Source organism: Lycorma delicatula, chromosome 8, assembly GCF_047948215.1.
Source record: "Lycorma delicatula isolate Av1 chromosome 8, ASM4794821v1, whole genome shotgun sequence".
Classification (NCBI taxonomy): domain Eukaryota; kingdom Metazoa; phylum Arthropoda; class Insecta; order Hemiptera; family Fulgoridae; genus Lycorma; species Lycorma delicatula.
The window spans coordinates 136,410,090-136,425,213 of record NC_134462.1 but is presented as its reverse complement, the minus strand read 5'-3'; the positions used below and the strand labels follow the sequence as shown (position 1 = coordinate 136,425,213).

General features: G+C 31.4%; 1 protein-coding gene across 1 annotated transcript in view; it reads right to left on the bottom strand.

The window, feature by feature from the left end:
* The window catches only part of LOC142329540 (uncharacterized), a 137,525-nt gene that overhangs the window by 11,074 nt on the left and 111,327 nt on the right, over positions 1-15,124 (bottom strand). Inside the window, exons 26-30 of the mRNA XM_075374212.1 lie at positions 14,696-14,947; positions 11,914-12,168; positions 11,282-11,382; positions 3,384-3,512; positions 167-266 (exon numbers count right to left, since the gene is read on the bottom strand). Of these exons, the coding sequence (XP_075230327.1) occupies positions 167-266; positions 3,384-3,512; positions 11,282-11,382; positions 11,914-12,168; positions 14,696-14,947 (837 nt within the window). The remainder of the gene's footprint in view (positions 1-166; positions 267-3,383; positions 3,513-11,281; positions 11,383-11,913; positions 12,169-14,695; positions 14,948-15,124) is intronic.

Here is a 15,124-nt window from a genome sequence, read left to right as displayed (position 1 = left end):
GGGATTTCTGTAAACATTTTATGTAGTTCTCAAATAATTTTATTACTTTTTTTTTGTATAGATTTATAGATTTTCATGTTGAGTTTTCTTTTTTAGGATTTGATTTTTCATTCATGAAAAATTTTCTTCTGTATTATTAAATGAGAAAATTAATTTAGTTTCTTACAATATTTTCATCTTCCTTGACTATCATTAATCTGTAAACAGCTCCAAATTCTAATTTTACATTATTATCAATTTCAGTCTCATTCACCTTTACAGAATACCTGGAAAAAATAAATGATATCAACATTAACTACAAATATTTAGTTTTTATTTTAACAAACTACATAATAGAAGAGGTTCTCAATTAAATCTGTTATAATTCTTTTATTCATGTTCAAGCAGTATTTTATACAGATTGTTAATTTTATAAAAGTTTCTTTGATGATCCCAAACTAAGTTTCTTCCAGGTAACTTAAGTCAGATTTTTTTAATAATAAATTACTTGATCCGCATAAAGGTTTTTCTTTTCTCATTATATTTGCTTAGTATTGAGCCGTTATAAGGTAAACATTTATGGATATTGTCTGATATTGAGATAGTCAAAGTATTTTTGCTTAAAATTCAACATATCTTTTAAGAAAAATCAAGTAAAAATAAACATATTACTACATTCCAGTCTTAGCATAGCTCAAGCTGTATAATGTATATTATTCCTTCATTATTTTCTATTTTCTTCAAGATACATGTTTCTTGTCAGTGGCTTTCTTTTATACAGGCAGTATTTTTTGTCAGGATAAAATAGAAAAAGTAAAGAAAAATTAACAATAGAACTAACAAAACTCATTTTTTTTTTAAATTCATTTTTAAGTTTAGATTTTCTGAAGTCAATGCATTATTATTTGTAATAAGTTGTTCATATTTGTTTTTAAATGGTCTGTAGCTTCACAAAGTACAAATTTAAAAAAGAAATGAATATTATTTTTTATTGTATTCAGCATTTGGGCATAATGTTTAGAACCAAACTTTTTTTTTTCTTTTCTCCAAAATAACTTTAACAAAAGTTAGATAGAGTTTCTATAAGGTGTGCCATATAGGAGAAACTGGTCCAGTGAACTGAATCTAAACAAACTTAAGAACTTCATCTATCATCAAGAGTTGTAACTTGGGACCTAGTCCCACCACAGGTGTTTCCTCGGCAGTCAACCATGAAAGGTCTTAAGGAATACTCCACCAGTTGAACCAAGCAACACTAGAGTTCAAAGAAGGAAGCACTTGGATACAGTGGACTGCCACTTAGAAGATAACATGCGATCAGAAGCATTAGAATGCCTTGAAACTGCACATACAAACAAGAACAATACAAAATCCAAAATAAAATTGAAGCCGATCCCCTTCATTTCCACACACAGTGTAAACTCACTCAAATAATAAAATTAAAAATTATAACCGACCTAACGGACCAACACAAAATTCTCATCATGGGATTGCAGAAAATAAGAAACTCTGACAGGACGCCATGGAATCTTAAGGATGTAGGCTCTATAAAGTTGTACCTGCAAAGACAGTGATGAAAAGTGTCCCACAGTTTGGAACAGATGTTTTGGTCAGCCTCAAAATAACAAACTCCGTGCAAGAATTCAAGACACAGTCCCCAGTAATCTCAGCACTAACCCTAAAAGCATCTAACAAAATCTACACCGTAATAAAACACCCATGCTAATAATAAAAACAAATTTCCAACAGACCGTAAAGAAATAGGAAAGTTCTGGGACCTTCGTAAGCAGACCATAAATAACATTCCCAAAAATCAAGTTACACAATTAATTTGAGACTTCGACGCCCAACTAGGCACAGAAAGAAGATACCGTGACATGATCAGAAAATGGTTCGCCTAAAAGAGAACAAATGAAAACGGACAGACTTATCAATCTCTGCAGAAACCACAACTTAATCTTGAAATCCACATATTTCAACAGGAAATCTCAAAAACTCAAAACCTGGAAACACCTTGACTACACCGAAGGAGAATGGCAACTAGATCATATCTTCATGGATAAACACCACTACAAAGAGATCTACAACATAAAACTCATATTACTCATAAAACCATATTAAACACAGGCTCAGATTACTACGTAGTCAAAATTAAAATTAAATTCACTCCCCTAAGGAAACAACAAAACCAAGCCCCTAAAGCTAAAATAAAAATAGGCCCTACCAAAAAGCAACTGGAAAAATAACAATCGTGGATAAATGCAAAGACCTAGTCATCAATCTGTCATCACTGACACCATGGGTAAGAGGAGACTAGGGTTCTTTAGATACATCTTGAAGATGCAAGATTCAAGACTTCTGAAACAACTGGTACTGGATAATCTCGACTTGAAAAACACCAAGACAGGATGCAGATGGATCAGAGAAGTAAGAGAGGATCTGAAGGAAATTGACTTTACATCAGAGACAAGATAAAATTAAATGAAAAAAATCAAGTACAAAAACTGCTTCATACTCACTAGAAAAAGACTCACAGCAAGAACATTATCAACACCAGAAAGGGCATGGAAATCAGAATGTGTGAAAAAGTACTGGGAGGAGACCACAAGGCCCTTCAAAGAGACTTGGGTAATGGACTGACTTAAGTGATCCTATGCGGTTTAAAAAATGAAAAAAAGAAAAAATCTTTATAAGTAAGACAATTTCAAAATATAAGTAAAAATATTTGAACTACATAATATTTGGCCACATTTATATAGTTCATAGAACCATAAAATCCAGACTTGTGCTAGCATGTAGTATTTTTTCTTAGTGATTTTCACCTTCCTTTTTGACTCATGACTCACTTCATGGTGCTACATAAGACATTTTATGGAGTCCACACAGTCACAAGTGATTTTTTAGTTATATCATGAACTAGTCTCTTTATTCATAAATTGGTTCAATTTTTTAATACTATCTTGATACCTAGTAGTCAGATTTATATATTTCTGTTGATGTTAGGCATTAGAATACATCCTTCTATTCTAATCAGAGTCTGCTGGTTGGCTAGCAATGCATAGGATTTTTTTCAATATAGTTTCACATTATAATCAGTATACATGTAATCTTATAAAAACTATATGTATATGTAATTTTACAAAATCCCATAATGGTATGCCAGATGAAAAATGTTTCTACTTCGATCAGGTTAAGGGTCCATTAACCTGATATTCCTATATCTGAAACTATTTATGTAAATAACAGAATAAACATAATTGTAAACTAATAATATAGTTTTTAATAATAATTTTGATTGAAAATCTAGTAATTTGATAGAAATTATACAAAACATTATTTTATTATGTTCTTTATATCAGTAATTACTAGTAAAATAATAAAAAAATATGTTGTTTTTTACATACGTTCCTGGTGGTAGAATGGCATCTGGTATTGTTATATCAGATGCATTGAGTAGAATGTATAAATTACCTTCCTTGTTGTGGCTATTTATTAGAGAAAGTTGCTGTGATTCTGGAAGACTGTATAACACCCTGAAAAATGTTTAAAGAAATTATATTCCGCTTATTTAACATGATCTAAAAAACTAAATATTTCTAACGTATACTTTTATTGTAAATTTTTTATTTTTAACTAAAACTTAGTTAAAAATAAAACGTATTTAGAATTGCTCATGAAAGTCAATTGTTTCATATTAACAATCACTGTTAACTTTGAATGTGTGAGACAGGATTATTAATTGAAATCTGAACAAGAACGATGTACGAAAGGATATCTGTAAAGTAAAGACCATTTCATTGTAAAATTTTATTCTGAAAACTTTATAAATGTTTTTTTATTTCTCTTAAACTTACATACCTATTACTACTTCTCTATATAATCGCCACATGCATTAAGACATTTATCGTAGTGATACACCAGCTTCAGTATACCCTCGTTGTATTTTTCTGCTGCCAGTCCCTTTAGTCACTGATTAACAATATTTTAGGTAATTAAAAATGCGAATTCGTTACCAGTCAAAAAATTCTTTCAATTTCCCAAACAAATGGTCATCAGAAGGAGCTAAGTCCGGACTATATAGTGGATGATTCAATTTCCCATCCAAATGTTCTCAGTAAATCGCGTGTCGGACCCGACATGTGCATAATGCATGTCAAACATGTGGATGTGCATTATATCATGCAGCAGAACGACGCCGTCGGTCAGCCGCCCACGTCGCCGATTTTGAATGGCGCGCCATTCAACTCTACGAGGAGAGTTTCAGTAGAGAGAGTCTAACTCTACTTACGTAGTTTCGGAGTAGGCTTCTGAATTTATAGCCGTTCCACGTGGCATGAAATCAATCAGCAGTATGCCAAACAGATTACAAAAAAATGTGGCCATCAGTTTGCGTCCAAACGGCTGTGGCTTGACCTTCGTCTGTGGTTGTTAATTGAGGATGGCCGTTTTCTCTCTGACGTGTAATACGAAATTCGTGTTTCATCGCCCGTAACAATTGAATTAAGGAACTCATCGCCTCTTTCTGTGTAGCGCATCAAAAATTCTAAAGCAGATCCCATTCGGATTTTTTTGTGCTATTCCGTTAAGACGTGCGGCACCCGACTTACACAAACCTCTCTGAAACCTAATTGGTTGTTGAACAATGCGAACGATAACAGCTCCTGAAACATCAGGAAAAAGAAGGGCCAGGTCGGAAATCGATAGCAACTATCTTTTTTGATTTCATCATCGACGCGTTTCAACAAGTCCTCGGTGATTATCGAGGGCCTTCCCAAACGTTCTTCATCAAGCACATTAATTCTGTTATTTCTAAACCTTTCACACAATTTTCGGACGTTTCTTCATTTACCGTACACACCAACCAACTGCCTATGAATTTCAGCCCGGCTTAACGTTTTGATGGTTTGAAAAACATATGACTCTACGTATTTCAGTCGGCGGCAACATCGATTTTCCTATTCATTTTATAACGTAATAACTCACACGTAATCAAAGATACTACAACGCGACAACTTTCAGACAACAATGCAGTGTGTACTTACTAGCGTGGCCATAAACGACACAGCTTCGCCAAGCTTAAGAAGAGAAATTTCCCAGTGGACTTTACTTTAGAGATATCCCTCGTAGAAAATATTTGTACAGTTTGTTACATAGCAGTTCTTCATTTGAACTAACTATTCTGTTTGACTGAGCTGGCAAAACTAAAAATTCTAGTGTTCCATATGGCACAACACCCAAACTTAATTTTGTTTATATGAATTATTTATTCAAACACTTCCTGTTTCTTGTGAAATCAATTTATCCGAAATCTGACTATTCTGCTGATACTGCAAACTTGTCCTGGTAGCAATGATGATGCGACTTGCAGTAGGTTATCCTGGCAGTGAGAATGATGTGACTGGTACTGTTCATTCATCACGTGCTTCCGCGAACTCCGTTAGCTAGTTCAGATAGCAACGATGTAGGACATGCAAAATGTCTGGATTAGACCTACAGCGAAGGCAAATGCTGACTTTAAAAATCACCGATTTAAATGTCTACTGAGGTATTTACGAGGGTAAGTCAATTATTATCCGCAATGTAGTTACATGTACATCGTTTTTCAACATAGTCCCCTTGCGTTCAACGCATTTGGTCTATCGTTGCACAATCTTCCTGATGCCCTCTTAAAAGAAGGTTTTCGATCGAGCTGCGAGCCAGGAATGCACCGCTTCTTTCACTGTTTCGTCCAAGGTAAATCGACGGCCCCTTAATGCCTCTCGACCAAACAAGTGGTAGTCAGAAGGGGCAAGACCCACCGGGTTGGTCTAGTGGTGAACGCGTCTTCCCAAATCAGCTGATTTGGAAGCCGAGAGTTCTAGCGTTCAAGTCCTAGTAAAGCCAGTTATTTTTACACGGATTTGAATACTAGATCATGGATACCGGTATTCTTTGGTGGTTGGGTTTCAATTAACCACACATCTCAGGAATAGTCGAACTGAGAATGTACAAGACTACACTTTATTCACACTCATATATATTATCCTCTGAAGTATTATCTAAACGGTAGTTACCAGAGGCTAAACAGGAAAACAGAAAGTCAGAAGGGGCAAGAACAGGACTATACGGAGGATGATCCAGTACTTCAAAGTTGAGTTGCAGCAGTATGTGTACGGGCATTGTTGTGCAACAACACAACACCTTTCGACAGGAGTCCTCGACATTTGCTTCAAATTGCAGGCTTCAGCCTGGCAGTAAACATCTCACTGTAACGCGCACTATTTATTGTTGTGCCCCCTTCCTCATAATGTTCTAGTATTGGGCCTTGTGAGTCCCAAAAAACTTTTTTTGCAGGGCAAAATTGAATGTTTCCATTCCATACTCTGCCGTTTACTCTCTGGCTTATAATGATGGATCCATGTTTCATCACCAGTGATGATTCTGTCCAAGAATATGTCCTGTTCGTTACCATAATGATCCATATGTTTTTGGCAGATGTCCAAATGCGTTTGTTTGTACAACTGTGAGAGTTGTTTTGGGACCCATCTTGCACAGACTTTGTGAAACCCAAATCTGTTGTGGATGATTTCGTAGGCAGAGCCGTGACTAATTTGCAGACGATGTGCCACTTCATCAATAGTTACTCGTCTGTCTGAGAAAACCATGTCATGTGCACGCTCAATGTTTTCCTCATTTGTGGCGGTAAATGGTTGTACGGCTCCTTCGTTGTGCGTAACACTTGTGCGACCATTTTTGAATTTTTCACTCCGTTCGTAGACACTCTGTTGCAGCAACACACTGTTCAGCGAAGCAGCTATGGTTAATGGCAGGGCAGCAATAATAACTAGCCTAGCAGCATCAAACCTGCACAGACATAACAATTAAACCATGCATGCGTCATCTACGCAACACGACAGTACTACCAACATAAACAAAAATATAACTAAATTGTGGATAATAATTGACTTACCCTCGTAAATTGGTGGCATCCCTACGAGGTGTGACTTATTACTATGAGATGTAAAACGTTAAGCGAAAGACGACTCCCGTTAAAGCACATCAGGGATAGGAAAAGGGGGGGGGGTGTGTGGCAACCAGAAGCGTCACAAGGCAGGGGTCTCTCCATTCATTACATGGTGAAGATTGCATATTAGCAAAAATGACTATTTTTTCTCTATGTTATCTGTTTATTCTGCTACAAGAATATCCCTCTATAATTATCTAGAAAGATCCTTTTTTAGTTATGATAAAATTATTATTTTAATACTGAGAAAATCAAAAACTGTTGATATGATTTAAATCAGTAACATAACAAATGAAAAATAATGCTATTAAGGTATGAATAGTATAGATAAATACTTTTCAATTTTTTCTTAAGTTCAACTGAACAGTAGTAATTCATAAAACTCTAACCCCAAAATTATGGTTAACTTTATAAAATTCAAATTTTTGTGTAATAGATATAACTTACCAGAAAACTAGTGTTTCCTTTTGCAATACATGCTAATGTGATCTTGTTACCAATAAATTTAGAGTACTAACATTTTCAGCGACAAAAATTTGTCTAGTGAAATTATTTTAATTTAAAATTTTTGTTGAATCAGATTGTGCTAATGTTTTTATTATTTTATCAAGATTTTGGTGTCTACTCCATTTAATATCTTACCAAATTTCAATCTAAAAGCAGGTTTTCTGTTTACATTATCACTGGTGGTGATTCAGTTGTTTATTCATAACAAGTTGTTCATAATAATATTCAACAGTAGATTTTTCCACGTATCATATTTTTTGTTTGCCGATCAGTTTATTTACTGTTAAAGTAGTTTATTTTATGTTTCATATTATTACTTCTTAGTTTTATTATTACTATTATTAATTTTTTCTGTAATATTTTTCCATAGTATTTATCAGGAGTAAAAGTTAAAAGCAATTTAATCAAACTGATTTTAATTAAACCTACCAAGATTGGTCTAGTCATAAAGTTGTCATCTTAAATCAGCTGATTTCAAAGTCGAATTTCTCAGGCTCAAATACTAATAAATGTAGTTACTATTCAGATTTGAATACTAAGATTGCGGGTACCAATGTTCTTTGATGATTGGTTTCAATTAACCACAAGTCTCAGGAGCAGTCGACCTGATTTTTTTAACAATACAAATTTACTGGTACAGTTATGTTATCTGATTAGTTGCTAATGACTTGTTGAAAATTTAAATAAAAGTATTTAAATTTTTTTTTTAATTTTAATTAATGAGAAATAAGTAATAACAAATTGTAATAAAAATATGTATGAGATTTGAAATTCTGATCGTATAACAAAATATTAATTTTAAAATATTTATAATGCAATTATTTACCTCAGTCTGAATCTGCAGTCACATTTATAATTAAATTAAATTTTTTTAATAGTGTTCATTTAGATCTGTTAGTTATCTTTTTCAATGCGTTTGGTCCGTGGTAGTTTTTTCAGAATTAAAAATATTTTCTTAAAACATAATTTATTGTTTTCTTTTTACTTGATTTTCTTTAACTCACAATTTTTTTTTCATGTTTGTCTTCAAATCTTTTATCCTTAATTTAACATACTTCCTGACATTGCATATTGATGAAATTTGCCTTTGTATAGTAAATGTTTGATTGAAGATTTGTTTGATATTTTATAAATATATTAAAATTTTCATTATATGATGTTATTTTTTGAATTCCAAATTAACCTACTAATTAAACTCATGCAAAGTATGATAATAATTTAATTAAAGGGAGGGGGGGGGAACTTAAGTCATTTGACTAGTTTGAAGCTCCATAACTAAACTTGTAAACATAATTATTATAAACAACAAAATTATTACAACATTTCCATGTATATAAAAACTGTTTTTATGACCTGAGGACATAGAAACTATGTATTTTTCACTTTATGTATTTTCTTTGCCTTACATGTAAGTGTAATATTGACATCTTAATATGAGGTCTGTAATTAAAGTAATGAGACTGGTTCAAAAAACTTTTTATTTACAATCCAAGGACCACCTTCAAAATAGTTCCCTTGGGAAGCCACGTAATGCTTCAAACAGTTTTTTCACTCTTTGTAGCATGAAACTTGGAAACCGGAATATCGAATATCCTTCAGATGGTCGGTTACATGTTTTTTGTTTTCTACCGTTCCAAAATGGTGTCCTTAAGGTGTTTATTTAAAGTCAGGAACAGAAAAAAGTCGCAGGGACTCAACTCAGGTGAATAAGGTTGCTTGAGGAACTACAGGAATGTTTTTCTTTACGAAAAACTCATTAATTGAAAGTACAGTATGACAAGGTGCATTGTCATGATGCAGCATCCAGTTGTCTTTGATGGTTGGTCTCATGCAGGCAACTCTTTTCTTAAACATATTGTTTACAGTCTGTACTGTTGGCAAAAACTCCTTATGGACAATGCCATTACTTTTGAAGAAACAAATTAGCATTGTTCTGATTTTTTATTTACAGATTTTTGATTTTTTGGGAAACAGTGAGTTTGAAGTGTGCCACTCCTTGCTCTTGCATTTTCTTTCTGGGTCGTACTCAAATATCCAAGATTCATCACCAGCAATAAAATTTTTTTTAGGAAATCAGAATCAGTTTCAATTTGCCCTAGAAGATAGCGGCACGCTTCCACCCTGTTGTTTTTCTGTTCAACAGTGAGTTTTTTTGGGACCAATTATGCACAAATGTTTTTCATGTCGAATTCATTTGTCAAAATTTGATAGACTGTGATACGGTTCAAATTCAACTACTCAGCAATCATTCTGATCGCCAGTCATACCGTATCAAGTCTCTGATTTGCTCAACACTGTGTCACTTTTTGATGTTAACGGTCTTCCAGAGCGTGGATTGTCTGTAACTGATTCGCGGCCATCTGAAAATACTTTAAACCACCTAAAAACTTGGCTCATTACAGAGCATCATCTCCATAAGCTATTTTCAATATTGAAAAAGTTTCAGTACCATTCTCACCTAGTTTAACACAAAACTTTATTGCACAACGTTGTTCATAATTAGTATCACCAATTTTTGTAATGCAAAACAAAAATTCATTTCATGAAAAGTTTGTTTATGTTTCACGTGGCAACAGTAGATTAAAAATATTAATATCTAATATAAATCAGCTGTTCAAGTAACCATATTTTTACTAGTAACTTTACAGAGTTGCCAATTTGGCTAGCAAAAAACTAATCTCATTACTTTATTTACAGATCTCTTATAATTTGTCTATAAGATTCTGAAACTGATTTCTTTACCTGATATAATTTCCAACATTCTTCCGCAACACTATATTTCAAAGGCCACTATTCATTTTTTCTCTTTTTTAATTGTTATCCATATTACATTACCTTAAAGTGTTATATTCTACTTATTTGCTTTAAAAAATATGTTTCTAATTCTAAAATCATATTTAGTACTAGGAAACTTCTTTTTTGTATAAAAAACTTTTAGCTTGCACAAATCTGCCTTTGATTTTTACTTAATCTTCATTCATCTTTTGTAATTTTATTACCTAAATAAAAATATTCTGCAATTTGTTTTGGAATATGATTTCCTGTCTTACTACTGAATTTTCTATACTCTCTTCTATTGCATCTCAGTGCCATCAGTTAACGAATATTTATTAAAACTAAATATCTCTGTAAGTATTAAATCTAATCTATTATCTACCTAAATCTGTTAACACATCTAAGTCTAATCCCAATCTAATTATTTTGATAATATTATAAATTTTGATGCAGTAGTTTTACGTAACAAGGTAAATAAAGTTACTGCCGTAGAATTTATCTTACACTGTTGGCTTTTGGTTTCTTACCCATCTTTATTTTAATCTTTACAGATATCAGCGCAGGTTTTATTTATAGGAATATAGAAACCCAATATTTTCTATATTTGCATGTACTAAGTAACTAAGATAGATCCAGCCAGGAAATATAAGTTTAAATACGTAAATTTGTCATAAAATGAAATAATTGAAACAAAAATGAATACAAATTTTATATCTTTTATGTCTTTGTGTTTAAACTAATTTATTTTTACTTACTGTCACTACTTTCATATGGTAACTTAAACATAGGATTTTTGACTTGGTTACTAAAAATATTTGTAGATTAAATGCTGGTTTTAATGGATTTTTCATCTTAAAATGAAATATATGCAATTATGTATTAATACATAAAGTATTTTCAAGGAATTGAGTTATATGCAATAATTTAAAAAAAATATTTAAGTATTCTGATTAATTTTATCATTTAGTTTAGTGGTTTGGAATGGCTTTTGCTTTATTTTGAGATTCAGAGTGTTACCTCAATTTTGGTTTCCCATAATCAGATTTTTCAATATCTTCAAATCCTGTACTTCTGGTTGTTAAATTTTTATTTGAATCGTATATTAAATATGATATCGCCTGAAAGTAATAAAATAATTATTAAGTAAAATAAAATAATGCTTTTATAAATAATTAGGCGGTTATAGTTTATTAATTTTTTATATGCATAATTAATTAATATTTGGTAAATACTCTACAAGTAGATATATATTTCAGTATTGCCTGGTAATTATAGTGAGGAAAAATTTAAAATAGTACTCTGCATGATTTTGTGTTATTTTTCAAATTTATTGAAATATTTTTAGCTCAACAAAAATTTGTTTAATTGTTCTTCCTTACAGTAGGCTACCAGCCCAATTATAGTTGTATAATTTAAATTGCTGTTAATTGAGCCCCACCTATCAAAGTATCCTATTACAATACTCGCACAAATTCAGTTAAATATGATTATACTCTTAAAATGAATATATAGCTTACCCCTACTGCTTTAGAAGAAAACTTATTATGCAATTGATGACAACACTAATTATTCCCTTACTAAATATTTTAAAATTTAGGTGTAGTAGATAAGAAAACATATAATGTAATTAAAAATAAAATTATATATACCTCATTTTCTGTTATAGAGAAAGAACCAGTCCACATCAGATCTGAAGGTAAATGAGAACAATTTCTTTTGTCTATTTTTAATGTTGCTTGAATATCTCTTTTACCTACAACATTTAATGATTTTAGTTCTAATATATCAGTTGGACCAATTATATTTTTAATCCCATCTTGAGCGTCTAGATATATACTACAATTGTAGCCATTATATAAACGTAATTGTGCTTCTCCAGGTTTTGGCAATACTGCATAAGTAGACTAATTAAAAAAAAAAGAAATACATGTATGTAAAAATAAAAATATCTGTAATAAAAATAAATACATATTTGTGTATATTTTTATTATTCGAATGAGGAAATATTAGAAAATTCTTAAATGTTTTTTATTTCTTTAAACTTCAGGAAAACGGAATTTGTACTCTCATAACATAGATATTTGTTTTTTGCCGATTTGTAGTACTTGATTAAAAAGATATAATTCATTTCACAAAGTACTAAAACATGGAGATCAGTCCCAAGAGATTGGTCATTTGGTTGAGATTTACTTTGTTCAGACTAGTTCATTTTTCACAATCTTATTTTAGCAATCTACACCCCTATTTTTCAGCAAAGCATTATTATTAATAAAATTTATTTTGTATTGGCTACTTTTCAGATCATCATGTATTTACTTTATTTTATCTTATATTACTGAATAAATAAGATGTAATATTGTACCAAAAACTTTTAGGACTTTTTACTTCTAAGGAAATATGATAAAATCACCTTATCATCAGATCGCATAGTGAAGTTGAGTTACACAAAAAAAAAATTATTTTTCTTAAAATTCAACGTTTTGGTAATGAAACTCGCATCTGGTAGCCAGGTAAAAGAATGGGTGTTACCCAAATTTCTTGAAATTTGAATGTGACATATCCGTAGGTTGAGTTATATCCATGTTGCACTACGTGTAGTGCAAGCTGCACTTCTTGTTAATCTTGAGTAAATTGCGAGCATATTTTAGGCCAAACACAAATTGATATGAGCATTTTAAAAGTAGACACCTGTGAGTTGATAATTGTTTCGATGGTCCTTTGACACACCTCGTAAGTATAGCGAAGGTACAGGAAGACATCCTCCATGACCAAAGCAGAACAATCTATACAAGTTTGCAAGCCATCCTTGCAAATTCAAAATGCATTTATTCAAAATTTACTCAAAGCCTGATCAGCAATGAACAAAAACAGCATCATTCAAGACTGAATTGAGCTGAAAGAATCTTCTAAAACTAATCTAAACTTTATTTACCAAAAATCTTGTTAACTAATTCCTATTTCTGAAATATAAATGAAGCTTAAAGGATGACATTTTAAAACCACTGAAGAAATCCAGGCTGAATCGCAGGAAAAAATGAACATCCTGATGAGGAATGATTTTCAGAAGTGTTTTGAATCATGAAAATATTGTGAGATTGCAGGAGACTATTTTGAAGGGGAAAGAAGCTAATAATTTTTAAGGTAATTCATTTACTTGTTCAGTTTAATAACTTTTAGGTAGAATTTCATGTAGTCCAATGGTAGTCCATGGTTTCATGATGTTTTGTGGTAGTAGAATGAAATGTAGTATACATTTGTCCTTATTGACGTGTATGAACTTTAGGTTATTGCTTTCAAATTTGTTCACTAGATAAAGTGTTTCATTGTATATGTTTGATGTTCCAAGCAATAATCTATTCAAAATAATGAAGAAGCTTCATTACTTCAACATACTACTTCAACATTAACTACAAAAGAAAGTAAAAGCTAAGTAAAGTCAACTGGTTTGCTACAATTAAAAAAATTATTGACAATTTCTTACTAAAACTGGAGGATATTTTTGTAAAATGACTGGTGATGTAATAATACCAACTACCAATTTTTTTTTAATTTACAAACTTATTTAATCATGTCTGGAATAGACGCCTCTTAACTGAGAGCATATCTCATTGTTTGATTTTAAAGCAGGTCCTATTCTTCATCATTACGTGAAATAGACATTAAGATTAAATCTTATTACCTGAATTTATTTTGCATATATTCCATTCAATCAGTTACAAAATGGTTCTAATAGTATTAATAGAAATCATTGTATGTAAGAGGTTGTAGGCGACCTACACTTTTAGTTAACTAAGATGTAAACTGCCTTATCATACTTAAGATAACAAGATTCCCATGGCAGGCTTACTAAGAAAAATCAGTAGTGAAGGGGTTTTCCATTTCCTTTTTCACTGAATCAAACATATTGTTGCATCAGCAAGCCACCAAAGAGCAGTCATTACGCTCTGAGAAAGCATTTTCAGCATGCTCTCATGAACTGAGGTGCTCTACATTTGCTGCAATCAAAGATTGGAACTGATACTGTAAAGTAATGTATTAATGTACTTCAACTGTCAAGAAAAATTGTTATTTATGTTCCATCTGCTTAACAGATGCTAATAGAATTATTTAAAATAAATTTAACTTTATCCTTTAAATATTTATTTTCCAGCATGTTTATGCCGTCATTAGAATTATTGAAATCTCTTGTAAATTTCTTGTCATAAAATAGCTTCTCCTTTATTTCAGTACATAGCTTTTAACCTATACATTCTTTCATACTTTGTTGTTTAGTTTATTAATTTTTAGCAAAAATGTAGTAATGTTTTTATTATTTTGCTACATTGCATTAGTATAATAAGCTCTATGTTTTATTATATATTATGAAAACTAAATTACAGATTTACTTCATTTAATATTAAAGCTAGAAAGAATATTGTACTAAAGAAATACCTGTAACTGAAGTTCCAAAATTCCTGAGATAAAAAACGCAAAAGCTGCTATTACTCCACCAAATGACATTTTTTGTAATGGCGTCCTTAAAATACGAAGTTTTGTAAATAGCGGATAAACATATTTTTGAAACAGTGGAATTAATAATAAAATCAAAATTGGATTTATTATATGTATTTGATCTGGTTTAACATCATAACCATCCCACAATGCTCCATTCATTCGCGATGCTTGAAATGTCCAGCTCGATCCCTTAAATAGTATAAATTAAAATTATTCTTTAGCTTTTTTAAATATTCTTTTATAAATAGAGAATTTTTGTTATTATTGAAAAATTAAATATTTTCTAATATTCACTTGTTTACAGAAGAGCAAGCTAACAAGACATTAAGTTAAACCAAAATAAAAATTTCTTAGGCTTTAATTTTA